The following is a 27189-nucleotide window of genomic DNA, read 5'->3' on the forward strand; positions in this document are numbered from 1 at the left end:
CATCTCATTTTCTCCCCCCAACGTAACTGTTCGCGTATACATTATTCTTCTCTAATTTGCATAACCCCACGGCAAAACGACTGCGTACCGCTTCGTTAGGTATCACGTTCACAACTGTAATTTTCAAGGCAACAAAAGACAGAAGAATTGACAATTACCAGTGATAAAAAAAAAAGTATGCTTTACAAGAATCCACGAAGTAATGCTTCCCCCCTCCGTTCACTATTAAAGACTGCCCATGAAACACTACATTCAGAAGAAATGTGAGAAGGTAGGCAATTTTGAAATGGACTGAACTTTGCTTCTCTTGAAGCCACATCATTCTTTTTTTTTTTTTTTCAGTGAATTTGACTTTCAGTGCAGCTCCAATTCATGCTTTTAGTGGTACATTAAAATTTCCAACATGTTAGAGTAATTTCAGTCACTTGAGCCTTCAAAGGCATGCTTATAAATTATGGGTTTCATTAGTATGGTCAGAGTAGGAAAGGAATTCAGGGTTTTGATTATAAAATGCAACATCTTTCTCTGATCCTCTTGGCTAGGCTTTTTCTTTTCTTCTTCCCATTCTTTTCTTTGCTGTCTTCCATTTTTCTGGCTCTAATTTCTCTCATTAAATCGAAAAACACCTAAAAAAAAGACACAAGAACATAAATACAAAACCAATCAGACATGTGAGTTAATTTAACCTATCGCTGACGAGACCCACTTCAGTTTTTTTAGAATTGAGTCAATTATACACAACCAGTTTGAGCAAACTAATCCAACAAGTCTCTCACTGGTTTTGAGGGCCAAGATGACATCATGCAATCCTGCTTCTTTCATGGTACCACCCTGTTCCCTGACTTTTGGATGTTTGCTTATGTATCCTGTCACACAATTTTCCATAAGGACTGAAAGAAGAGTCTCATCACTAGGCAATATTTTTTAAATGCATTATCTACACCTTACTGAGGAGACTTGAGGGAATCGGTTTACGTTTCGTGTATTTTCAGCGATGGGCTCTAAAGGCTGAAAAATGTAACATCCAATTCTAGAAACATATTAGTGGAGCAGTAGCATACACTGAACAATTTTGTGGTCAGTATGTCTCATGGTGCAAGTCTAAACACAAAGACTGGGGCGGGGAAGGAATCAGCATTTCCTTTAAAGCAAAGTTATCATACAACTACATAAACAATTTTTTAGATCAGGTAATCTCAAAATACACATGAGCTTCATTTTCACCAAGTGGCTTAGTAGGAAACAGACAAAGCTGGAAATATATCGACAACTTCAGACAGATCCTACTGCCAGTTAAGGCTTTATGACCGGACTGGTTAGAGCTACTTTACTCATTTAAAAGATGATCTTGACTCGCAGGAGGTGACAGTGAATAATCATTTCATCTTTATAATTTTTTTTTTAGGAAATCAGTTGAGCAATTCTAAGAGTTTTCTCTCTCAGGAGATGTTCTCAGACATCTGTGTCAGGGAAGTTGATCCATTTCTGTGAAATACACCAGTGCACGGGCCAAAAAGCTCCAACAGACCTCAGTAGGTTTTTATTTGCAATGACACTAATCTCGTATTGATTGCAGCAAAAGCATCAACCTTCATTACACAGGATCCAAAGAGAATCAATGTAACTAAACACTGCTGTCAAGAAACAGGATTGCCTTCAGATTCCTAGATGTGCACTAAGTTACTTCCTTGCACTTAAACGTGGGCCCAGCTGCATGGTCAACTTTCTTGACCGCTGGTACTGTACTACAGCATTTAGCTCCTGTGGTGTGTAACCTCCTGAGATGATGCTGAGTGGGTCACCTTTACCAAAGCGACTGGAAGCCAAGTCTCCCCAGCTGAGCAAACCCACTATTCAGGAATTCAGAGAAGCCAGGTTTCTTGTAGAACAGTAACTTCAGTTGCTCCAAGTAACTAATGCTTGGTATTTACTTGTGCCAAAAAAGCCTCATTTATGGCCTATCAAACATTAATTCTGTATGATACGTGCTAATCTGGATCCATAAAGCCACCAGCTCCAGAAAGAAACTTGTAGTAGCCTACCATGTGTGTGTAAAATGTGATGAGACAACTGTATAAAAAAAAAAAATCCATGCACACATACTTTTTCCCTAGCTGCTAAATGGTAGTGAAGCAGGTTTTGAAGAGGTGGGAATTTCTACATGACTGTAATAGACAGATGTTAACTGCTATCATGCACCAAAATTTAAAGATGTAGTTGTTTTAATAACAATACCAGAGCTGTATCAATGAGATTGAGTTCTGCTGCATTTAACTGACTTAACTTTCTCTACAAAACAGTGTGAATTCCTTACTGTAGTACTGAACAATCAATTTCTTCAGGAAGACAACTGATAGCAGACAACAGTCAAGTTTTTAATTTATTGCAGATGAGAACTCACATTACAGCTGTCATGCTGCAACTGAGTGGTCATATGTACAGATTTTTTACAGAATAAGAGAATTTTTCAATGCGTGATCAAGTCTCTCAATATTTCTGAAAGGTTGTCACATTGAACTAAACTACTTCTTTTGCCACACATCTGTTACTCTTCAGTCTACAAGGCTGAGAGTTATTCTGAATTCTGTATTCCAAGAAATCCTGGCTTTTAGAGCTATAGCTGAAATACTTACAAATCAATAATATATCTTCTTGGAGACAAAGATTCTCTGTCTCTTATCTCATGAGCTTCTGAATGAGGTTTTACCCCAAAAAGGCACAAGGCACTTCTAGGCTGTTCAGACCTTAAAAGGGTTCATCATTCTCCACTGAAGGAACACACAACCAGGCATCTGCTTGGGTGAGGGCAGAAGGCTCCGATTTGCTTCCTCACCTACTTCTGTTAGCTGTTTTAGTCCAGGTGAGGATAAGACAGCATTCCTCACTGTTCAGAAGCACTGGACAGTCTTCTAGTTACAGAAAACGCAGTAAGAAGCCTAGGCCAAAACAGCTGCCTCAAGGGATTTGTAATGAAATAAGGTCTTGTACAATGTCTTGTGTAGCGACTCCTTGCAGTTCAGGATGGGATGAACTTGTTATGCCTAACGCCTTCGCTGTTCTCCACAAACTCACATAGTCACGCACACCTCACGAGCTAAGGGATAAAAGTATCTGACTCAAATTTAACAGAGATAATTGCTAAAATAATGAACATAGAGAGTACAACCCGTGGAAAGGAAGGAAACACTGATGGAGACATTCTTTGTACAGAGAGGCCAGTTATTACCTTGTCAACGTTAGCTCGTGTTTTTGCAGAAGTTTCCACATAGTTAACATTCCACTGATCAGCTCTGTTTTTTGCTTCCTCTACAGAAACTTGCCTTTTATCTTCCAAATCTGATTTGTTACCAACTAGCAAAAAAGGAACATTCTCATCTTCTTTTACTCTTAAGATCTGCTCCCTGGAGAAAAAGAAAAAGAAAAAAAAAAAAAAAGAAAATTAAGCTTTCCATGGGGTACTATTTTTAGAACACAAAGAACTTGGACTAAATACTCTTCCATCTTACAGTGAAAACCCACTTATTCCTTTTATGAAACTTATGTAACAGTAAAATCTTAAACCTCATTATGACATTATACAGGATGAAGACAGACAACTAGTCCTCCAGGAAGGAAAGAGGTGAGTCAGTAAGAAACTGAAAGAGTAGAACAGGATTGTTTTAGGTGAGAATTTCTCTTAATAAAGTCATTCCTTTTACTAAAGGTGTTACTTGAGAGCATTTACCATTGTCCTTATATTACTATTTGTGATTACCATTTTTAAGCTTCCCAAACTTCAGTTTTGCACTCAATTCATAGAACCATAGAATGGTTTGGGTTGGAAGGGACCTTAAAGACCATCTAGTCCCAACTCCCCTGCCATGGGCAGGGACACCTTCCACTAGACCAGGTTGCTCCAAGCCTCATCCAGCCTGGCCTTGGACACTGCCAGGGATGGGGCATCCACAGCTTCTCTGGGCAACCTGTCCCAGTGCCTCCCCACCCTCTCCGTGAAGAACTTCTTCCTGATATCCAATCTAAACCTCCCCACTTTCAATTTAAACCCATTACCCTTTGTCTTCAACACTGAAAAAAATAATGAAAGTTTTCTTCTAATTAGAAATGCATTAAAAGTAGCAGGAAGAAGAGTTTTCCCAGAAGAGGGATTTTGTTTCAGAAAGGAGTATGAAGTTAGTGGTGAAACATAGCCCTCTATCACAGAGCAATTTCTGCAAGATCAACAAAAAGCACACAGAAACAAATTCCCTTTGTTGGCTGAGGTGAAACCTATTGACAGATTTAAAGCTGAATGGAGAGAAACTGAAGAGAATTAAGTAATTGATACTCTGAAGGGCCCTTATTTGGTGTATGGCAGGATCCTCCTGCGGTTATAAAAAGCTCTGGGCAGCACACACTCCAGTTGTGGAAGTTTACCCACAGGGCTTAAAGTGCAATTAGATTTTCTTATATATATATATTTTTTTTTAAACCAAGGCAGCTTGTAAGACCACATTCATCTCTGGGGTATAATTAAAGCAACATTCCTCCTCTCCCTTACAAATACCAGTGCAAATGTTCTAACAGGGTCTGCAGCTATCCAAAACCAGTTTGATTAGTCAGTGGGCTAGGATGGGTGGCCAGAAGAAAAGTCAGGGCGTTGCTGCTCTATCTGTGCAAATAAGAATACTGTTAAAAACCGGTCGCTTGGGTCAGGCGATGCCAAACAATTTCACCACATAAAGAGCTAATCTAACAGCAACCCAGGTGACAACACGCTCCTTTGAGTCCCTTCTGATGACTGCTATCTCCTAAACAAGAAATACCTGATTAGTGACATGGCAGTTTGAAGTCTAGAACTTACAAAAATCATTAGAGCCAGACTAATTCTGCTCAAAGCAAGACCATGTTTTATCAAACTGCCTTTCAAATATTTAAAAGTTTAGTCACTGCAGGTATGCTTTCTACTGAAAAAAAAATGTGGAGCAATAGTGTTTCAAGAGCACACCAGATACCTCACTGAGGACACTGAATAGCAGTGCACAGTTCTCCTGTTGGAGTATTGCTGTTCCAGCAGAGCAAAATTCCACAGAAAAAAAAAAAAAATCTAACATCCAAATTTTTCTTGTCACTTTCTTCAGTATCTCTTAAGCAGTATTTTCCCTCGCCTGCTCAGCAAGGCCAACAGTGCTTTGAGTGTACCTTCAGGCGATACAGGTTACTTTTACACAGAGCAGAAAGAATGCACTTGTTCCCAGTCGCATCTCAGCATGTAGGCTTCTACACTTTCAAGAGCAACTTGAAAGGTACTTGGGGACTGGGCAGTTTTAATCTCTCCATTGAGGGTGGGTTTTTTTCCCTTCCATTTTTGCTGTTTCAGCACGTGTATTGTGTGCACTCACCTTTACTGGAAAAGTAGGACTTTTACTAGAGCCAGAGAAGATCATGTGCTTTGAAGCGTTAACAGGATTTTAAACAGATTTCAGTAGGTCATTTTGCACCTTAGAGGAGCTTAGAGGACTAAATAGTCCTCCTGGATTGACAATGCCTAGCATAAGCCTGCAAACCACTCAAGGCCTGCCCTGCCCCACATACAGCACAAATAAAACACCAGAAGAGGAAAAACCTCACTTTTTCCCCCTCTCCATAACTCTTCCTCCTCCCTTAGAGATGATACTAAACAAATTCTGATACTTGGTGCTAATTAAGTTGAACTGTGACAGCATCTCTGAGAAACCTTATTTCAGTGGAATGCAGATAACTTCTTTTATGTTTGTTTCCTTATTTTTAACACAAAGGTTACTACCCTCCTGCACTACACTTTGAACTGGTCAAAATATTTCTGGTCTCTTTGGTCCTTTTTTAATACAGCTATCATAATAACTTCAATAGCCTTTCTCTCTCAGCCAAAATTAAATACCTGTAACATACTGCTGACTGCTTAATGCCCTCTTACCATTATAAGGGTTTTCATATGCTGCGTGCCTGAAAAGCATCTTAAACCCTATCCCTTAAACCTTTATTAAACCAGAAAGAACCCATTCCAAATTTTGTTTTCACCACATTGCTCCTTATTAAGTAAAATACTGACTTTGATGGGAAGGGTGAATGCTGTGCAGAACTTCTGGTCTTGTAAATTCAAAAATTTACATCAGTATCTTTCAGAGAAAAATTCCATCCAAGAAAACTGAAGACACAGATTTACAGCAGGCCTTTACACAACATGCATGGATACTACAGAATATTCAAAGAATATTCAAAGAGAGAGCTGGGCTTGTTCAGCCTGGAGAAGAGAAGGCTCCAGGGAGACCTTATAGGACCTTCCAGTGCCTGAAGGGGCTACAAGGAAGCTGGGGGGGACTTTTTACAAGGGTCTGGAGTGACAGGACAAGGGGTAAGGGGTTTAAACTGAAAGTGGGGAGGTTTAGATTGGATATCAGGAAGAAGTTCTTCCCGGAGAGGGTGGGGAGGCACTGGCACAGGTTGCCCAGAGAAGCTGTGGATGCCCCATCCCTGGAAGTGTCCAAGGCCAGGCTGGATGAGGCTTGGAGCAACCTGGTCTAGTGGAAGGTGTCCCTGCCCATGGCAGGGGGGTTGGAACTGGATGGTCTTTAAGGTCCCTTCCAACCCAAACCATTCTGTGATTCTATGATACTTCTCATCACCGTTGTTCATAAAATCGTCTTTGAGAGGTAGAAAGATTGGTGCTGTTGATACTATGCATTTCACTCTCCCAGAACACAATGTGCATTCTTCACCACAACTAAGACTGCAGGCAGCCATCACCAGACCTGGTGGTTCTGTGCAGTTTTCAACTGGAATCTGGTCACATCACCTTTACAACCATGAAGTATTCTAGCATAAAACAGCTGGACACGCTATGGCTGTCCTTCTGCTCCAGACGGTGTTTCACAAGTTAAGAGAAACATAACATAATCCTCTATATGAAGCAAAAACTAAAAAAAGACAACCCTGGGAATACATGGTATCGTACATCTATTAAATGCAACCATACAGTCTATAAGCAATTTTTCTGAGACTCATTACTTCAGATAGCAGAATGCCTGCCCACAAATGCCTCTCCTTAGCACAAGTGCCAAGAAACACTGATTTACAAAGGGCAGAAGCCTTCTGAAGGTTGCTATGTATCTGCTGTGGCAATAGCCGAGTCGGTATTCAGCAACGCAGCAGCGTAGATATCTGAAGCGGTACAGATAGCAGAGGCATGGCTAGGCATCTGTTCAAAACACTGTGTGACCCCCGTAAGAGCTCTCATCCAATCTGGACTATCATGCGCATATTACAAACCGAACAAAACACATCACTTAATTATCTCACCGTAATTAGAATAATTATCTTGCCTTGTACCTTACCTGAAGTCTGCAGTCGCTGCAAAGGATTCCAGCTCTGTGATGGAGAAGACGCAGAGAAAGCCTTCTCCACTCCGGAAGTAGTTGTCTCTAATTGCAGCATAGTCCTCTTGCCCAGCTGTGTCCAAGATATCAATTTGGACTTCTTCCCCATCCAGAACCACCTTTTTCCTGTAGCTGTCTGCTTTGGTGGGCTCATAATCTTCAACAAACTAGGAAAAAACCTTCATGGTATGAAATCATGCCGGTACAAGGCAAATGCTTCTATTTCATATAAGGATATAACAAACATCTGGTTACAGCAGCTCCTACGTAAGCGTATGTATTTAGGCAATGTGAAGTACTCAAATGACTGATAGTTAAAGCAGGCTCTCCGTCAGCCCAAACAGTTTAGGCTTTTACTTTCTTCTGCCACTGCAAGGAAATTTTAGAGGTAACTGCAAAACGTCAGTGTCTGTGCACCACCCAAGCCTCTGCTTCTGGTGAAGCACAACATCTGGCTGCGCTCCGTTATGCTCTCGGGCAGTCCCGACTTGGAATATATTTAGTACCAATTTTTAAGGAGCGCTGAAGCAGTAACTTCTGCCCTTAATAAAAAACAATGACTTTCACTGGAAAAAAAAAAGAGAAAAGGAAACAAGGAGCAGATTTTCTTTTCTCTCTTCAACAGCAGCATGAAGAACATGTTAAAAATTGGTCATCATTCCAGGCATCACGCAACGCACCTAGGTGTTATAGCTCAAAGCTGCTTCGCTTAAGTAAGTTCTAATAGCTCTAGGGACCAATGACAAAATATACTGACAATATGATGGAGCATCTAATTGCTGAGAAGTCTAGAAAACATCAAATTTTGTCTTCACAGATATCTAGAGGGCAAATCACTGATCTCAACAAATATTTTTGCTCAATTTAATTGCTGACTTTGATACCACATCATATGCATTTAGAACATTGCAGAAAATAAATATTAGTGCATGCTTAAATAACGCTGTAGCAGACAGATAATTTCTAGTGCAGATTCTTACCTCATCATACATAAACTGTAGTGTTAAAGCAGATTTTCCGACACCACCACTTCCCACCATGATGACTTTGTGTAAAGCCAGTGAATTCTGTCCTTTAGGCTTATTTGCTGCCATCTTTGGATTGCAGAAGATTCACAGGTACAAAGTGAAAAAAAAATCTAGGAGAAAAATATTGCTTCATTAGTTTCCTTTCCCTCTCCCACATTCACTGTTTAAAGTGGATTTGGTTTAAATCCCTACATATCTAAGCACATAATTTCAGTTCTGCTATCTTTAGTGAAAGCTATCTGCTTTTTCACTGAAAGCCACTCCACAAATTATACCAAGCTCATCTTTTTTGTAGTACGAGCAAAGAAAGCCTTAACCATTTGGAAAGAGCACGAGTGAGTCCACAACATCCACGAAAAATAAAGAAAGAAGGTTTACATTTGGTAAATAGTGGTTTCTTGTAGAGATACAGTATTTGTCAAGAATTCTTACTAGTTTACTAAGCAAGAATTGAAAAAGGAAGCCACAGTGAGCCAACACTGTACAAGAAAACACGAGATATGACAGCTGCAGGGGAAAGAAAACAGACATTTTAAGGAATTCCCAGCTTAAATAGCAAGCACCAAGACACAGCAGCAAGGATTAGCTTTTTCAGAGAAAAGCATGCAAATGTGTCACTTAAAACCTAAAAATACCCAGTTTCAGTAAGTCAATCAGGAACTGAAAGAATGATCTAGTTTACACAGAGTGGGAAGGTTCAACTTGCCTTCCTAGGCTACAGATGCAGTTATTCCGTGTATTTGGAATAGCTGTTTCAATGCCACAACCGCTTGCCCAAACACAAGTCTCTGCCCCTCACCAGTACCAAAGGGCTTCACGACAGTTAACCCACAGTCTAATGTGCATGTCCACACGTACAAAAGGTGACAATCCCATTAGCTTGTTAGTTAAAATCAAGTCAGTGTTGGAGATCTCCAACTGCTCTCTTCCCACACCAATCCCAACAGGAATATATCAATATTACTGTTGTATGAAGACAGAATGCTTGGTCTGCATACACAGTTCTGAAGATATGGGAAGGTCAGTGCAGAGTGACAGAACACACCCTCCTCCAGAGATTTAAGGTCAAAACAAGCCCTAGATGTCCAAAAAACCACAATGATGTCTACATTACAGAAGATGTAAACAGAAGAGGCATCTGTAGTAGCAACTAAGACTTAGATTTTGTTCGTGGTAAAGCTCAAAGAGCACATTCACGTGTCAGCACAGTTGAGTTACACACAGAACTATCAGATAATAATAGTGTAGTAACGAGACACCATTAGTTCATTACCTTTACCCATCACGATCATTTGACAATCTCACACTACAATTACATCCTCCTGCATAATGAATCACCCTTGTGTGCGGCTTAATCAGAATGTGAAGCTTGGCAATTTTCTTAAAACTTACGTCCAAATCCATAGTTGAGGACATGCTCTGAAGTTTTGTCAGCAGTGATGCAGATAAGTGTAAAAGCATGCTGACTGAAGCTCCATCAGAGATTAAGCTAGCCCTCCCTGGAATTAAAAAATAAAAAGGTGTACTGGTTTTGCCTGGGATAGACTTAATTTTCTTCAGAATAGCTTGTGCAGTGTCATGCTTTGGATTCGTGATGAAGAGAGTGGTAACACACAGATGTTTTAGCTATTACTGAGCAGTGCTTACACAGCGTTGAGGCCTTTTGTAGTTCTCACACTGCCCTGGGAGCAAGTAAGCTGGGGGTGGGCAAGCAGCTGGGAGGGACACAGCTGGGAGAGCTGACCAAAGCCATATCCCAGGCCATAGCTTAGCAATAAAAGCTGAGGGACACTTGCCAGGGCTGCCATTGTTCAGGGGACTGGGCTGGACATTGGTCAGCTAGTGGTGAGTAATTATTTAATTACTTTATTTTCATGATTGTTTTTCTTCCTTTTTTTTTTTTTTTAAACTTATTAAATTGTCATTATCTCAACACACAAGTTTTCTCACTTTTACCTTTCTGATTCTCTACCCCATCCCACTGGCAGGGGGAAGCAAGCAAGCAGGTGTGTGGTGCTTAGCTGCTTACCTAGGTTAACATAACCCAGGTGAAAAACTCTCTGGATCACCTGAGTAGTAGTACCCACACTGCTCTCAAAGAATTCTGAAAATGCAGTTGAAAATTAAGTCATTTACATTGTTTTCCCAGAAAGGTTATCTAACTGAAAAGAGCATGACTGACTGTAGAGATGTAACAGAGAAACATAACTAACATGAAGTTTTTAATAAGGAGATGGATGAGAACACAAACACATTTCCATTTTGGCCATCACTGCTTTCTTTTTAGTCAGGAGGGAGTATGAGAACACAGAAATAGCTCCAAACTATGTGTATATTTTCAACTTACTACGCTGCATTTTGAACTACCCCACACTGTTTTATCTTTGCACTTTTAGAAGGAAAAACATATCTTGAAAGTCTTCCTTACTTGTTTTTGGTATGTATTTCAGGCAATTACTAAACAAAATTCCACTGAATTCCAGTCATCAACTGACAACAGCTCAGTTGGACAAGTTTAGATAACAATACACACCCTCAGAAGCACAGCAACTGAAGCACTAGCATACATGGATATGGCCTACACTGACCTTACTAAGCAACAAAATACTATTCTGTAAGCACTTTGGTACTAAACCTGTCCAAATAAACTCAGCAGGACCTCTGACAGGTGAGTTTGTGCAAAATCAGAACTACAATCTGAAAACATTCAAATACACAATAGTAATGTCTCACTGTAATATTTGTTGTAAATTAACCTCTCTCTTTTAAGCAGACTGAGCAATGTGAAAACTCATATTTTACTAGAAGTTTCAAGTCAACAAGTAGTGTCCCAGTGTGACAAAAAGAAGCTGCCACTTTTTCTGTGTGCAACAGCTGACAGATACTTGAAAAGCCAAAACACTATCTAACCAATAAGCTCCTTATAAATAATCAGGTTAGTGATAGTGCTCCTTTTCACTGAAAATTCTTTAGCCAGAACAATTCTAGGGCAGCCAATCATTTTCAAAAGCCTTGATAGCATCCAGTCAAAGCAGCATAAGAGATTGAGTCAAAGGAAAACTCAGAATTAAAAAAGCCTGACCCAACAAGTCAAGGCAGTATCCTGAGTCATCAATTCATCAATAACTGCCAGCAAACAACATTCCAGCAAGACACCGAAGACAGCAAAACTTCACGCTGCCACAGACTTCAAATCTTAAAGATAAGCTTGTCATAAATACTCTGCCACGATTTGTACTGGGAAGAGGCTCAAGGAGGTCAGTTCGTTCTCAAGTTCTTCACAATCTGACAAAGATGTGATGCTGGCAAAAATTTAGGTCTGCTAAATGGTAGACAATGCAAAGAGAGAAATAAGTTACGAACAAAGCGAGTACAGCCTGATGCTGTGCAAATGACACTCAATCCAGAGAGAGACTGCTTCCGAGCAAGTATTCCACCAGAGAGGAGACAGACCTTCAGAGCGCCAAGTTTTAAGCTATTGCCTGATACTTCTACCTGTTTCAGTCTGCTTCCAAAAGTAAAAGAGGAACATAGATTCCAATTTTAACAGTAAAGCACCTGAGATGAAGTTTCAGGCAGATAGTTTTTTCCACTCTTAATACATGTAGCCTGATGTCATATTAATTTGGGTCATATCTAGTTTCTTAATTGTCCTACTTTATAATTATGAGAAAACTGACCGAGACTGTGGCACGAAGCTCAAAACTGTATACCCGCATATCACGTGTACTGTTGTTATTTTTTTTAATCTTCACAGTAGGAAATTGTTTGCAGGTCAGAAGATAAACACAGGCTTATCCTGCAGTAGGATCCTATGTCAGCCTACAGCAGGCAGAGGCTCACTCAGAGCCAAGCAGGGTGTTGTCAATAGCTCTATTATCCATTTATAGAGGTCAGCTTTTTACCACACCCACTGGTAATCCCCATCACAGCAGTACAGCCGATGACATATATGAAAGTTTTTTTTCCTTAAACAGTTCTCTGTGTAACCCAAGAAGTTGGAAGGGAAGTGAAAGCTTAACTGGCTTAACATACTGCCATACCTTCACGCAGAAGGGCGAGAGCATTGTTTAACCACCGTGCCATGGATCACTCCTCACCTCTGCTGCAGATAAACTCCTAGGAAACTGCCCTTTTCCAACATGCTTGAGCAGATAAAGGCACAAACAAATGAATCTCAGTGGCTGCTCCGCCAAAGTAAGCAGTTCTCAAAGCTCCTACAGCTGCTCATTGCCTGCTTGCAGACAACCACCTCTGCAATTCTCTGCTCCATGGCAGGCTTCCAGTTGGAGCCAGGATCATTTTCTGTAGAGCCAGGTTAGGGAACAATTAGATTAAATCAGAACTGCAGGAGTAGGAATTATAATTCAGGTTAGCATCAGCAATGGTATCTTGTCCAACAGTCTAGAAATCTGGTCAGGAGCAAGAAAAGTAGGTAGGTAAATAATTCTTAAAATCATCCTACGTGATTGATACCAGGTAGCAACAGGAACTTGTAGCTGGAGTTGTAAAACTGCTGCCTGTCGTGAATGACTGGCTTCTACCTCTGTCAATACTAACTCTTCCAGAGTTTCACACTTCACATTGCAAGTCCTCTGCGTAAAACTACAATGTTAGCTCTAGTCCTCCACGGAGGCAAACACAACATTCAGCTCCACCCAGCACCGAAGTGAGACGCAGAGCATTCCTGTAACGGGACGTGGACAAAGTAAGCATCATGTTAACTTCTGCATAAAGTCTTGGGGCGCAGCGTGGTTATCCAGATCGACAAGAGTAGGCCAGACGATCAGGTGTCAGCAATAGGAGGTTTTCACCTCCAATGTTTTCAGGGAAGGTATCTTTGCAAATACTTGGTAAGGAGAAAAAGTAGGAATCCTTGATCTCCCTACTACATTAGTCTTTATTTTGTCCTCCCATACAGTCCTTCAGCCCAGTAAACTGAGATCTAAAATATGCTTACGGGTGAGAAAAAAAAAAAAAACCCACACAAAAACACCCTGAGATCAAATTCAGAAGACTTCTAAGTTCTCTTATTTCTCAGATTAATTTTTCTTACAGAATAACTTGCTCCAGAACAATTGAAGCTGCTTCCTTACAAATCTGTCATTTGTCCTGTACATCCCTCCTCAACGCAATAATCCCAATGTTCATACACTACAAGGGAGCAAAAAAGCAGCCAACAGTAGCTGTGTACCAGCCCAAACAGCAGCAGACATCCAGCTCAGCTATTCCTTCACAGGGAGCAACTTCTCCCTTTTTATCCATCAGCACATTCAGGAAAGTTACAGGAACAATCCTATCTGAGATACTTAAACCTATCAAAATGCATCCAAAACTGGCCAAAAATTAAGAAAGAACAGAACATCTGATCAGAGTAATTTTCTTAGACAATAAGACTTGTGGTTTTAGCAGCTAAACCATGACACAACTAAGAGATCAAGAAGTTAGTCTGTCCCTTTGGATCCGCTGCAGCCTCGTAAATGCATCGTCAGTGAGCAGAGACCAGGGAAGAAGCATTACACCCAAGTCACATCGTTACAGGCACAAATTCAGCTGGCATCTTCTGCAGTGCTACACAGAAAGCTGAAAGCAGGCTTTGTGAAAATGCACTTGTCCTTAACAGGAGGACTTTGATTTGCTGCAGGCATTTGTTTGAAGGGGACTAGTTAAACATAGCTTTGTGTTTAAAGACAGTGGGTAGAGTTAGTATAGTAGACTCTAGTTAATAAGCAGAGATAGTAGTGCCTTTCTTCAATTCCAAACCATTTTCTTATATTCTTCTTCTTAGAGCCTTCATAAAACTATGACATCAAAACTTAATTCCAGTTCTTTTGTTTCCTGTAACGGAAAATTACATCAAGATTTGCAAGACTGTCATATTAACCTCATTACCCACTCACTTTTATGATGAGTAACTTTCTTCCCTGAAGACTGTTTTATACAATAAGCATCAGTTACAACCAGTAGCTCACGCATCACAGCACCTACTTTACTCTGGTTTTAACTGAGTTAGAATTTGATACATTTAAAGGAACAGGAATAATTTAATTATGTGAGCTACCTGCACAATATTAAGAACTACAGTACATATGCTTCGACCAGAATACTTCCAGAAAGGCAAAACACTATCAATCACTTACTGAACAATTAAAGAAAATTTAGTAATGGAGACATGTTCTTCTAAACAAGTAACTTGATTTTTTTTAATTGAAGAAACCAATACCTGCACTACTCCATATTTTACACTTAGTATAATCTATCAACTTCAGAAACATGAGTTAAATTTTTTTAGCTCGCTCTGAAGTGAAAATTTGTAGTAATTAATTGACAATAACACCGCCTTCTAAAGAGAGTTTGAATATTATCCAAAGTTTCTTAATTGCCACAAAGTGATTCACAACTCTGTTGCCTCGCATGACCTACAAATGAGAACTTCAGCTTTCTGAGAAAAAGCACAGGAGCGAGAATTTTAAAAGGTGTCAACATCTTCCATGTCCCCAGAGACCATCAAGCAACACAATCTTACCTGTTATTAAAAGATGACACTAATGAATTAACTGGATGAAGTGGAGTCCAGTATTTTCAGTTTGGTTAACAGAAGCAGTATGACACTTGAGAATGTACAGTTTGGAAGTGACCAGCACAGACTAGCTTAGGAGATGCAAAATATCTGGAAGACACCTCAGGAATGACTCATATTCCTGCAACAAAAGTGTTCCTGGAAATGGAGGGCGGCAACTCCAGCCAAGCAGAGCCTAGCCCTCCCAGCAGCTGCTTCCAATCATAATATTCAAACTAGATCAGCAGAAACACCCCAAGACCCAGAAATAGATAGAATACATGAGGACATAGGATGGGATACATGATGCCAGCTGTTTTAAGAACTGCAGAGTAAGGAAAATTTTCAGGCTAAATCATTATTGTAACAAGCATCATTCCACGTAGATTGATTGGTGTTTTTATTGCAGTTTGAACACGCAACATCTGTCAAGCTCTGCACAAAGTAACATCAGTATTTTATTAAGGTAGAACAAATACTTCAAATATTAAATAATCACTATAAATTCTAAGTACTAGCCTAAAGAAAGAGGAAACCAAACCCAAATACTCAAACCTATCTTAGAAATGACTAGTCTTATTAGGCAATGAAACAGGCCGCCTGAACCTCAACCCCAGAACAAGTGAGAAATGCTTTCACAATAAGTCCTTTCCTCTCTCCTGAAAATAATCCTTTGACATAAACCTGTTTAACTGGGAATTAGGATTTATAGCTTCCCATAGCAAGCAGTTAAGCCATATTCAGAGTTTGGTAAGAATTCTTCTTTCCAAAGCTTTCTAGTGCACACCGTAAAAGGTGCTTGTCTTGCCCACACCCACAAAGCAAATTTGCTAAGGTGATTACACATCTACAAAGAAAAGGGTAAAAAACTGACTTAAGTTCTCACAGCAGCAACAAATCTCCCCAGGAAAAAACATACATTCCCCATCTTCTCGACAGGTATTTTGGACTGTAACCTTATCCAGGCAATGAAATGGGAAGAGTCAACCAGTGAACTCTTCACCAAGAAACTGAGGCCCCATCCATCCTATGAATTACATCCTGCTGCCATAAAGAACAGTGGTCCCCACATGCCCCCAGCTCTGTGCTCTGAAGACATTAATCACAAGAATTGAGACCACTCCAACTAAAAGTCACTTAATCACTAGCAAACAGTAAAACAAATTCACAACTTTCCAGCAGCATCTGCGAGGTTTCACAGGGCCTTAGGGCCAGCTTCTGGGCACAGCCATGAACCACACTGCAGCTTCTGAATTGAGAAGACTTACATATTCCATACTTATTAAATAGTTTCAGCATTTTATTACCACTTTGGTATCCTGCAAGATGACTTCTAGGAAGGCACTTCCATAAGGAAATTTCTTGAAGCCCATATGGAACAGCACAAGAAAACCCTGACAAACTCAACAGCAGAGATAGTCTGGAAGAAAATAAAGCTCTTAAGATTTTAAACCTTGCAGCGTACTGAAAAGAAAATGAAGCAGCTATGTTATTGTCCACGTGAAGAGCTGACAAAACACACAACACTTGAACCCAACCGTGGGTGTCTGCCTGCAAGGCTGAGATGAACTGAACCTGCCACAGTCTGACTGACACTCCCATATCCTTCCTTCTGACAGCACTGGTCTTTGCCACAACTAGGTGGCAAAGCTGTCCAGAAGTTGCTCTAGACCAAAACTAACCTCTACTGGTTTTCAGACAGATTAGCCATCTAAGCAAGCTTGCTGGCAGACCAGAAAAACACATAGCTGAGGATGGGGGAAAGCAGAACCTCCAGCCTATAAACACTGTGGGAAAACAACAGGAGCGTTGTTAAGGTTCCTCAACTGCAATTTGGCACCTGTTGAAGATTCCTCAACTTTTTATGAGATGGCTATTAGGGAACATTTGGAAGAATTCCAGATTCTTGAAAAGGTTTATCTGGGCTGATCCAGAGATCAGTGGGAAAAGAAGCAAACTCAAGCACAGCACCTAGGTTAAGACCAGCAGCAAGCTTGTTTTCATAGTCCAATTGACTAAAGCTACACTGTGAGGTACTTCTGGTAATACACACGTTGCCATGCGAGTCTAGTATTCTGTTTCTGCTTCCTCAAGTTCACTATGTGGCTGGTGCCCTGTGTCAGTCTACTTCAATCACTGAGGGTTGACTGACAGTCAGTGACTGACTCACTGACAGTGGAGTGTTGCTTTAACACAGCGTGCCAGTCATGACTTCTTAGATTCAACTTCTAAACATGGAGGTCTAATCTAGAATATTAAGAGAAGGCATTCATTTTGCTTTGATTTAATGTTACAGACCAACCATGGTAGGAGAACAAACAATTGCATGTCACTAGGCTGTCAAAGCTATCCATGCTAGAGACTTGTGTGGATACAGAGACAAGACAGACAGGTACATAAGCAAAACGAAGGAGGAATGAAGGGCTGAGACAGAAGAGGTGGACATCTGCAGAAGCAGCTCCCATACCAAATACCCATAATCAAGTCTCCTGACAGAAGTCAAGTTACATTCATGGGAGAGCCTACGTAAAGCAGCAGCTACTATTGAATTTTATTCAGCATTTGACACACAAGATGCTTTTTTCTCCACTTCATAAAACATAAGCGTCAAGGCTTAGCCTGCAAGGATGAATTTTAGTAACACAGGATCAACAACTCGGGGTCTTAAGTTAGTGCTATTCAACTAAGGACCGAGGGAAGCACGTCAAGAACATGTAAGCTAGCGTTACCTAAGGCATACTAGCTACAGCCATTTTCACCCTGTGTTTCAGGTGCAAGAAAGCACATTTGGAAGCAAACTTTTGACTGATAAGTCAGGTGTCACTCATGCTTGCACTGAGCTGCTACTTCCAGCTATTCTGGAAAGCAGCAAAAATGAAGTTCCCTCAAAAGCACTGCACCAGAGCTTGCAGCATGAGCCTCAGCAGTTCACAGAGTCATGGAATGGTTTGGGTTGGAAGGAACCTTAAAGCCCATCCAGTTCCAACCCCCCTGCCATGGGCAGGGACACCTTCCACTAGACCAGGTTGCTCGAAGCCTCATCCAGCCTGGCCTTGGACACTCCCAGGGATGGGGCATCCACAGCTTCTCTGGGCAACCGGTCCCAGTGCCTCACCACCCTCTGCGGGAAGAATTTCTTCCTGATATCTAATCTAAACCTCCCCACTTGCAATTTAAACCCGTTACCCCTTGTCCTGTCACTACAGGCCCTTGTAAAAAGTCCCCCCCAGCTTCCTTGTAGCCCCTTCAGGCACTGGAAGGTGCTATAAGGTCTCCCCGGAGCCTTCTCTTCTCCAGGCTGAACAAGCCCAACTCTCTCAGCCTGTCCCCATAGCAGAGGGGCTCCAGCCCTCGGAGCATCTTCTTCATGGCCTCCTCTGGACTCGCTCCAGCCAGTCTATATCCTTCTGATGTTGACAGTTCCACAGCTGGACAGCACATTTAAAAGCAGTTTGAGAGCTCTGTGTTCAAGAAGTTGCTCATGGCTTATTCAGTACCATAAAAATCAGCTTTTTTTGTCAACCATACTCCAAGAGATCTCAACCACATCACTGTCCTATTTGCTCCTGTACACTTCCCCTTCAACATTCACTAAAGAAATTTAAAGAAGATGATAGCTCAGGGAGTTTATCCTGCTCAAAACAACTTACTTTGCCTCGTTAGCCCAACATATAGTATTATGACGAAAACTCACAGGAACACCCTTAAGTTCTTTTGAGGTATTAGTACAGACAGAGTGAACACAGAAGCTTTGTTTGAATAACACTCCTATGAAATTCTTGACATAGAAAAAGTTTAAGCTTTCAAATAAAGAGTTTTTGAGGCAGGCACTGCTTGCTTTCTTGTGGTCAGTGCCTAGCTGGTTGAAGTTTCAACAAAAGCAGAGCAGGAATACCAAAATACACTATCCTTCACATCTTATTAACTGTCTTCTTGCAATGGAGGGTGCAGGGAGCAAGCACCTTTATCTCAGAGGCCGCAGCACAAACAGTGCAAAGACACGGGACCGAGCACCTGTGACTAGCAAGAGTCATCAAGCAGCAGGTACCACCAAATTCTCTGTCCCCTCTTCACAAGTGCAGGCAAGCCTTCTCTCTCCCCACACGCAGACTGCATCAACACACCAGTCAAACGGAACCTAGTAAAACAGGAGCAGGTCGGATTTCACATTTCAAAAAAATTCCTTTTATTCCTCTACGGAATCATCCAGCTGTCGCAAATAAATTTCGTTAGTGAAATCTGACTTGGCAAAGTAGGTTAATTCATTCATTTCACGACTTCACCATCTGTTTTACCATCCAATTACGAACGAGTAAGTATTCCTTTGTACTATTATCATAAAAGTCTTACTTTTGTAGCCATATTTTGTTCTGGTAACTTCTCCTCCTGTTTACGTTCTATTCAGTGCAAATTGCTTCTCCTGAAATCCTAATCATTTTTTTGTTTTATTCAGGGGAAGAGGATTTCATCTGGGTGACTCACTGAATAAGGCTGGTTTGCAAATACACAAAGGCTTGTAATTAACCTTTTGAGTAGGTGATTCAAGGACACAGGCAGTTATAGGCCTGATGTTGCATAGCACTACAGCATTCATGAGGTTGAAACACTGCTTAATCTGATCCCTCCTCATTTTTAGATGCTCTTTATGCTAAAACTATTACATCTATGACTTGAAAAATTGGTAGGGTCAGATCTTGTAGGCTTAAAAGACCGAATTGGGCAATTAATTGTCTTTTAGCACAATGTATGCTTGCCAATCATGATACGTGGTAGAGTTTCATGGCTATTTCACATATGATGGACATAAAACATGCATTAGCTAGAAATAGCTGGAATTCAGTTCATGACCTTAGTACAAAATTATTAATAATCAGGTCAATTTATCAATTTCCACATTAAGTGCCAGTGCAGGGTGGTTTTGATCTTGCCCTGCCTAAAATACTATTCAAATTTTCCTTGTAGTACCACAGAAGACATTTCCAAGTTAAATGTTCTGAACTGTAAAGTAGTAACTTTTTAAAATTGCTCTTTGTTCCTGTTTGAATTCTTACAGCTTGTCATGCACATAATTCAGAACACTGCAGAACTGCTAAATGACTTAGAAATTACACACCTACATTCTTGTAAGTTTTAACAGAATAAGCCATCTAAAAAATGTTGTTTATACAGCGATGTTTTTGAAAATAGTTGATCAATTTCTGAACACAGATGCAAGCATAATGTTCATTTTGGACTATCTCAGTAACCAAGTGAAGTAGCTATCAAAAACTTCTGATAAATAACCTAAAAATGAGTTCTGTAATCACACTCCAAAGGCAAGAAGCCTTGGAAAAGGCACTGTCAAGGACAGTATACTATTGCTCATCACTAGATGTGTCTCCAGCATGTCTCTTCCTCTGACCAGACATGCAATGCAAAAAGCTAAAGGCATTCCAGTGGAGGTCACAGACCAAATCCAGTTTATTTTAAAGGTCAGGCTCCCCAGGGAAGACCTACTACAGAAGTCTGTCCGTGGTGAAATCTGACACCCTTATCAACATTTAATTGATTTAATTCTACAGATGTTGCAACACTAAACACTACCAAGTGTAAGCTGTATTGCTTTTTGTACACATGAAATTTTAAATTCCAGCGAGAAGTTATGTGACCTAATACCTTTTCAGTGCTGCATGGTGTAATGTAGTATTTCCTCTGACCTACAAAACCTTCACTACTGCTGACTTACGAAAACATTTTGTTTCCAGCTGATCACTTGGATGCTTTCAACTCAGCTGCAGTACTTCCAATAGCACCAGTTCTCCACATCGAAGCTAGTTCTACAGAGTTGGCTGGGTTTTTTTTTTTTTCTACTTGAGGGGTCCTTTTACCTTAATACATACAGAGTCTGGTCCTGCATAAAGTCTCAAAAAGTCGCTGTTGTTTACAGACAATGAAATATCTTAGTCTGTTGAGAAACAGAAATTATGTTCCTGAAAAATCTCTCCTTCAAACTACTAGCAATCCAAGAATAACTACACTACCCTGATGGGGTTAGTTATGACCATTTCTGTATTCTATCACACTATATTTCACTGTTCATATTTTTAAAAAAATCCTAGAATTTGGCTACAAGTTTATTTCTGCCTAAGCTTCTCCTCACAGATTTTTTTCCCCCGTATCTGTAAAAGTCTTACCTCCTAAAATTGTAGTAAAATCTGATAGAAAGATTACATTATAAAACTTTACTCCTGAAGCAATAGAGGGTTTTCTTCAACTTTTCAAAACTACACCTGAGATCACTAGAACTAGTCTGCTTCTGCAATGCTCTTCAAAATACACCAGCCTGAAGAAACAAACTATGCACATTATACACAGTCTCAGCTCTAACTCATACAAAAGAAGAATGCTTTTGTTAGAGTATTTCATGCCTCTACTCATTTTAACTGCAAGAGCTATAAAGCTCAACCTCTGCAAGACAGAAAATACAACAGAGGTTAACCCTCATTTAAGAAAAAACGATGCTCTTCTAGTAGAAAAGTTCAACATGTGCCAAACCCATTTACCTAAAGAGATCAACTTTCCAAGTAAGAGCCAATGAAAAACTCCAAAGACAGAGGACAGTAAAGAAGTTTCTTAGAATAAAAATTAGGACCTTCTAAATTCTAAATAAATTATTCCAAACCCAAATATTTTGTATCTCACTCTTGGGCAAAGAGGAATTGAGAAATCCTAGCATTTTGATGAGCTGTTGCACTATAAAATCTTTCTTAGATTTGGGTATTAATTGTAACTATAAGCCCATCAGTAAAACTAATAAATACACACCCAAAGTCAGTGATTAACAGAGAGCCATTTTCATGGGAGTACACATAACAGGCTTTCCTAAAATATTTTGTGGATCAGCTACTGACCTCTTGAAGAACACCATCAAACTACAAATTATAACCTCCCTTTCCCCGAACACAGGAAACACCAGCTGGCAATGCCTGCAGTGGGATTCCTTAACGAAGCACAGAGACATTAAAAGATATGTAATACTCCCTTTTAACCAATACATATTGCTTCTTCCCTGTGAGGGTGACAGAGCCCTGGAACAGGCTGCCCGGAGAGGTGGTGGAGTCTCCTTCTCTGGAGACTTTCCAAAGCTGCCTGGACTTGTTCCTGTGTGATCTGCTCCAGGTGATCCTGCTCTGGCAGGGGGGTTGGACTAGATGATCTCTAGAGGTCCCTTCCGACCCCGACAACTCTGTGAATTTTCCCCTCACAGCAACAGCAGAAGCGTAAAAAGTTGAGATCATGACTTAAGATCGAAGTTATTATCAAAACAAGACGTAAGGAGGACTGAGACACAGATTTAGAATTTAACCCCTCTAAGTCCAAAAGGCAGCAAGAGCTCCTGCTCAACTGTTGTTAGACAACCACAGCTGAGACAAGCTCCTCCCAGAAAGAACACTGCACTTGGGTGAAGTCTGCCAAGTGCTTTTCCCTTTTTCATATTTCTGAGCAAATGCACCTGTATGCGTTTTAATTAATTGTTCTAAAAACAGTCCTTATGTTACAATACACACTAAAATGACTACTGATGCAACTCTAAAATAATTCATGCTAGCAGCTTTATTGTTCTTGACCAGTCTTAATTGCTCATTATTGTTCTTATCACAATCTTCATTAAATAGGATTAAACAACCAAGTACTAACATTTTAAGCTATAGTACTAACATTTTAAGTCAGAGTGGGTATCTTCCCACTGGGATACTCCAACATGGTGTGAACCACACTGAATGTCATGATGAAAAGTTCATGCAGCCATCTTTCATCCTTGCAACACTAACCACATAACATTTTACACAGTGAATTTGCTTAAGAGATAGCAGTTTCTGTTATTTAGCCTAATGCATCTGGCTCCTTAAATTCTGAATGATAATACTGGACTTCGTAGAGAAGGAGCCCAGAGTGCAGTGTTTTCTTTCTAGGTTAAGTTTTCCTGTTTTATTATATACCTTACTTCCAGTGCCTATGAATGGCCTGGTCATCATGCCTGATCAACAGCAGACAAAAAATACACAACCTGAAGCATGAAGGAAAGATGCTTTAACAAATCGTACTTGTACAGACCAGTGCCGCGACACCGACTTTATATCAATGTAAAACTCATTAATTTTCAAATCAGTGACAACTGGTAAAAAAAAACAACCCAGAATTCAATCTGCATTAAGGTGTACAGAGGTATCAGTCATGACTATATTGAACCAGTCACTAAAGTATTGCAATAAACTCTTAATTTGGGAATTGTTAAGTATAAATTTTGCCCTTAGAGCAACAAGTTAAGAGTATGCGATTTAAAGCGTTATTTCTTAAAATATAAGAGCTCTGAGGATTGGAATGAGGCTTTATTTGCATGTTACTACAAAGGTGGAGTTAATTTCGGGAGTTAAGTGTGTAAAAACTTTGTAATTTAGTGGCAGCTCTTCCACTCAATAATCACTAATTCAGTATCCGATTTTGCTTACTTTGATCTCTAACAGTGACAGATGATTAGGGATGAGCTTCTACCAGCCTTGTTTTGAGTAGGACCTTTGGGTCCTACATCTTGCATGGGGTGACCCCAGGAGCCAAGGGCAGGTTTTGTCTCGTACAGCATACCTGCGGAGGTCTGTCACATCAACGTTGTTCTCCTGTCTGTACGGTTTCTGTTAAGCTGAGGTCTGAAATCAATCCCACTGGGGAAAAGTGTTGCTGGAATTAACTACTTCCATACTCAAAGCCCTTTCAGGAAATAGCAGAGATACACCTACAGAACCAAACTAGTACAGCCTGGAAACAGGAGATTAGCTTTACTCCACACTGAGGGGCCTGAATGGGAGTACTAGCCAAGAGGAGGACTGTACCACGCATAGCTGGCTTTTAACATTCTTCCCAGAAGTTTCATGCCTGGAAGACATCCATGTTTACTGCACCCTGTTTAATGTTGACGGAAACATTTCTGCCTGCCTATATATGGGTGTTACATACATAAGCATTCTCAGACTGCTGGAGACAAGGATCAGAATTAAAGATCAAGTCTAACAGTGATGCAGAAGGGTATTAAGTTACCAGTTCAGAGGGTAAAATGAAACAGGTACCAAAATCTGAATGCATGGCTGATCCCTGCTACCTACTAAGCACAAGTCTCCTTGGCAAAATCACATTCCCCATAATTTGCAGAAATACTAGTTTGGTCATACAGTGCGTTTACATGCCATTTTTTAGTGCAACCTTGTGTCACCAGACATTCCCACACCCTTGCACCAAATGATGTAATAAACTTACTGTTCCAGAGAAATACACAATACATTAAATGAACTGTACTGACAGGAATTCAATGTACATTGTAATTGCCTGAACTAAGGAGCCAATATCACAAAATAAGCACCATCAATTCCAGTAAAGTAACAATTGCAGAGTTACTACGCAACCAACTCTCTTTATACCTCTTGTTTGTGCTACCTTCTTTGCATTCTTGGCTCCTCTCCATATTAGCATTATAAACTGATTGCAGCGTAGCTTATTTTGAATTCTCTATAGTAACTGTCTTTTCCATTACATCTCCTCTCAACGTTGTCTAACCTCTCCTACTCACCTCTTTCTCCATTCTCCCCCTCTATGCACAGCCTGGACACTTCAGGGTTACCAATCTATTGCCCCAAAGGTGCTGGGAATTTTGACAGACATAAAATTAATCCTAAACAAAACACTAGTAGTAAAGACTAAGCCACCCTTCTAGGCAAAGGCAATCAATTCTCTCATTGGGTCATTCTAAGGCAGCGTTACTTAGCCTATACCACATTTCTTTCCAACATGTTCCGTAAGTTCAGTACTGGGTTTTTGTTGTTTTGTTTGTTTTTTCTCTGTAGTAATTGGAGATTTTTTTTTTTCTGCTGTGTAGAGCTCCTGAGACTCGGAGTATAAGCCTAACTTGGTGGTTGTGGGTTACACATCTACCAAAAAGCATCATAGAATGGTTTGGGTTGGAAGGAAGCTTAAAGATCACCTAGTTCCAACCCCCCTGCCATGGGCAGGGACACCTTCCACTAGACCAGGTTGCTCAAATTCGACAAGCAGCTGTGCCCCGGTGACAAATCCTCAGTTGGTAGGTGCTCACTCTGACTCACGATGGTTAAGAAAACATGACGAGAAGCAAAATAGGATTCAGTAACTCCCTGGTCTGCCTGCAAGGCACATTTGCTATAGTTAAAGTGACTCCAAGTTCCTCACATCCACAAAGAATATCAATGACTTCAGATTCTGCAGACAGGAAGACTTACCAATAAGATTTTAGAACTACCCTGAGAGCTGATTTTAAGTACTGCAGCAGACTAGTTACATATATCTACTTCTTACCTACTTAGTAATTTATAAAATGTAAAACATTTTGCAGAACATTCAGTGGATGTACAGTAATTATACCAACCATTCTATTTTCTTGGTTCCTTGCATCAATTTTTCATAATGTAGGAAGGACACTTAAAACAGTTGTCCCATAATTGCGTATGTGATGTGGGCAGGCCGTAATAAGTTCACAAGAACGCTGTCACTAGCCTACCAAACTACCTTGTTCACTTAAAATAGATTTCAATTTAGATGCAAAGTAATTTCAATAGCTTGGAGCCATTAGAACTTTACTGGAAGCTGGCTGTAAGCACTCGGAAGGAGGTGGGGAGTTCCCTGTCCAGAACACATGCCATCAGCAACTTATTCCCAGAACCACTACATCCTATAGCATTTGCTAAGGTAGCAAAACAAACAAATCTAATCACAAAGTTAAAAGATTTTTCTCATATAGTTACTTCTTCAATTGCGAAACCACAGGGAAAGCTATTGTCAATTAGCCATAATGCAGCTGCCTAAAAAACTTTTTACTTAACAAGACACTGTACCTACATTAATCATTCTTTGATAACAAAGACTGCCATACATCAGCTGGTAAAACGGCAAGATCCTTCACTGGAACAATTATCTTCTCCCAAGGCAGATGCACCTGACATTTAACGAGAGTAAAAGCTTAGAAAAACACGGTCCTGTTTTAGGGTAATCCCTTAGAAAAAGTACATGCAGAGTTGTCAGCGCATGACTTAACTGAGGTTAAGAACAAAACTGTCCTTGGGGAAGTCAGTCCGAATACAGAAGACACATGGACCACTTCAAGGTCCAATAATATTTATGTCTTGTGTTACTCCTTGGTTGCTGTTAGCCACCACTGCCTTATCCTCACAGCCACATCCCTCCCTGCCCCCTTCCCCCACTTACCCCCAAATAGCCTACTATTTCTATGGATTATTTATGTACAGTGTCCTTGCCCACAGGTGACAGATCACAAGCGCACAGCTAGGAGGCATTCTAGCTTTCTCTTTCACGGCTAGAGATACTCCTTCTCCTTAAGAGCTAAACAAACAGAAAGAAAACATTATTTCAATGTTGCCAAAGGGCATGCAACACAAAACACTTCACCTTAAAAATATGTTTTCCCTTCCTCAAATTCAGAAGAACATGACAAAGCAAGGACCGAGATGAAGGAATTTGCAATAGTAAAGGAATACATTCACTAGTATCACAGCTTACTCAACCCCACACTTGACCTCTCATGCAGTAGACTGAAGGCTTTTTTGGGTTTTTTTGTGCAACGGTGTCACATTCTCCCATTTTTACAGAAAGTAAAAAAAAAAAAAAAGAGGGTAAACATCACTAGCATTGGTAATCCCTGTAACTTTTACCATTTGGAGGCTTCCACAAAAAATATTTGACAAACTGCCACACAGGCACAGACTGAAGGATTTAAAACTACATTGGAGATTTACGTATCACACAGTTCTTCATTCCATGAAGAATGAGCACAAATTCCCAGGATTTAAATGTTGAGGTACATGTGATTAGACCAATAAGCAGGCTGAAGAGGGTTTTTAATTAAGAATCTAGTTGTAATCACTATTAGTTATCCTGATAACTAGTAGAATGCCAGTATTTTCTCCTAGTCCACGCAGCCCCTCTGCCAGGAGCTCTTTTCAGTTCAACTTTCATTAGAAAAGACAAAGAGACCAATAGCTTTTTGTGCAGACCTCTCCATCACCTATCTCCAGATACTGAAATGCCAGCAAGGGCAATTACCGCTTGACTCCTGGAAGGGTGATGGTTTGCACTGCAGAATACAAAGTCTTTTTCCAATGTGAATTAGAAACGCAAGCTTGAAATAAAACAT

The 27189-nt window shown here is 40.3% G+C and overlaps 1 protein-coding gene across 1 annotated transcript; it reads right to left on the reverse strand.

Moving 5' to 3' along the window:
* Positions 1-442: 442 nt before the first annotated feature.
* Positions 443-8529, reverse strand: RALA (v-ral simian leukemia viral oncogene homolog A (ras related)). Its single transcript, XM_010161078.1, has 4 exons — positions 8372-8529; positions 7350-7558; positions 3227-3401; positions 443-626 (listed from the first exon to the last, which is right to left on the reverse strand). The coding sequence occupies exons 1-4, from the start codon at positions 8483-8485 to the stop codon at positions 504-506; spliced, it is 621 nt and encodes a 206-aa protein (XP_010159380.1). The 5' UTR covers positions 8486-8529; the 3' UTR covers positions 443-503.
* Positions 8530-27189: the final 18660 nt, after the last annotated feature.

Source organism: Eurypyga helias, unplaced genomic scaffold, assembly GCF_000690775.1.
Source record: "Eurypyga helias isolate BGI_N326 unplaced genomic scaffold, ASM69077v1 scaffold8641, whole genome shotgun sequence".
Classification (NCBI taxonomy): Eukaryota; Metazoa; Chordata; class Aves; order Eurypygiformes; family Eurypygidae; genus Eurypyga; species Eurypyga helias.

Excerpts from the sequence above, each read along its gene's own strand:
- RALA (XM_010161078.1), bottom strand. The coding sequence starts at position 8,485 with ATGGCAGCAAATAAGCCTAAAGGACAGAATTCACTGGCTTTACACAAA. Across the intron at positions 3,402-7,349 it reads GCAGCGACTGCAGACTTCAG|GGAGCAGATCTTAAGAGTAA; the intron begins GTAAGGTACAAG and ends CTTTTTCTCCAG. Across the intron at positions 627-3,226 it reads CACGAGCTAACGTTGACAAG|GTGTTTTTCGATTTAATGAG; the intron begins GTAATAACTGGC and ends TCTTTTTTTTAG.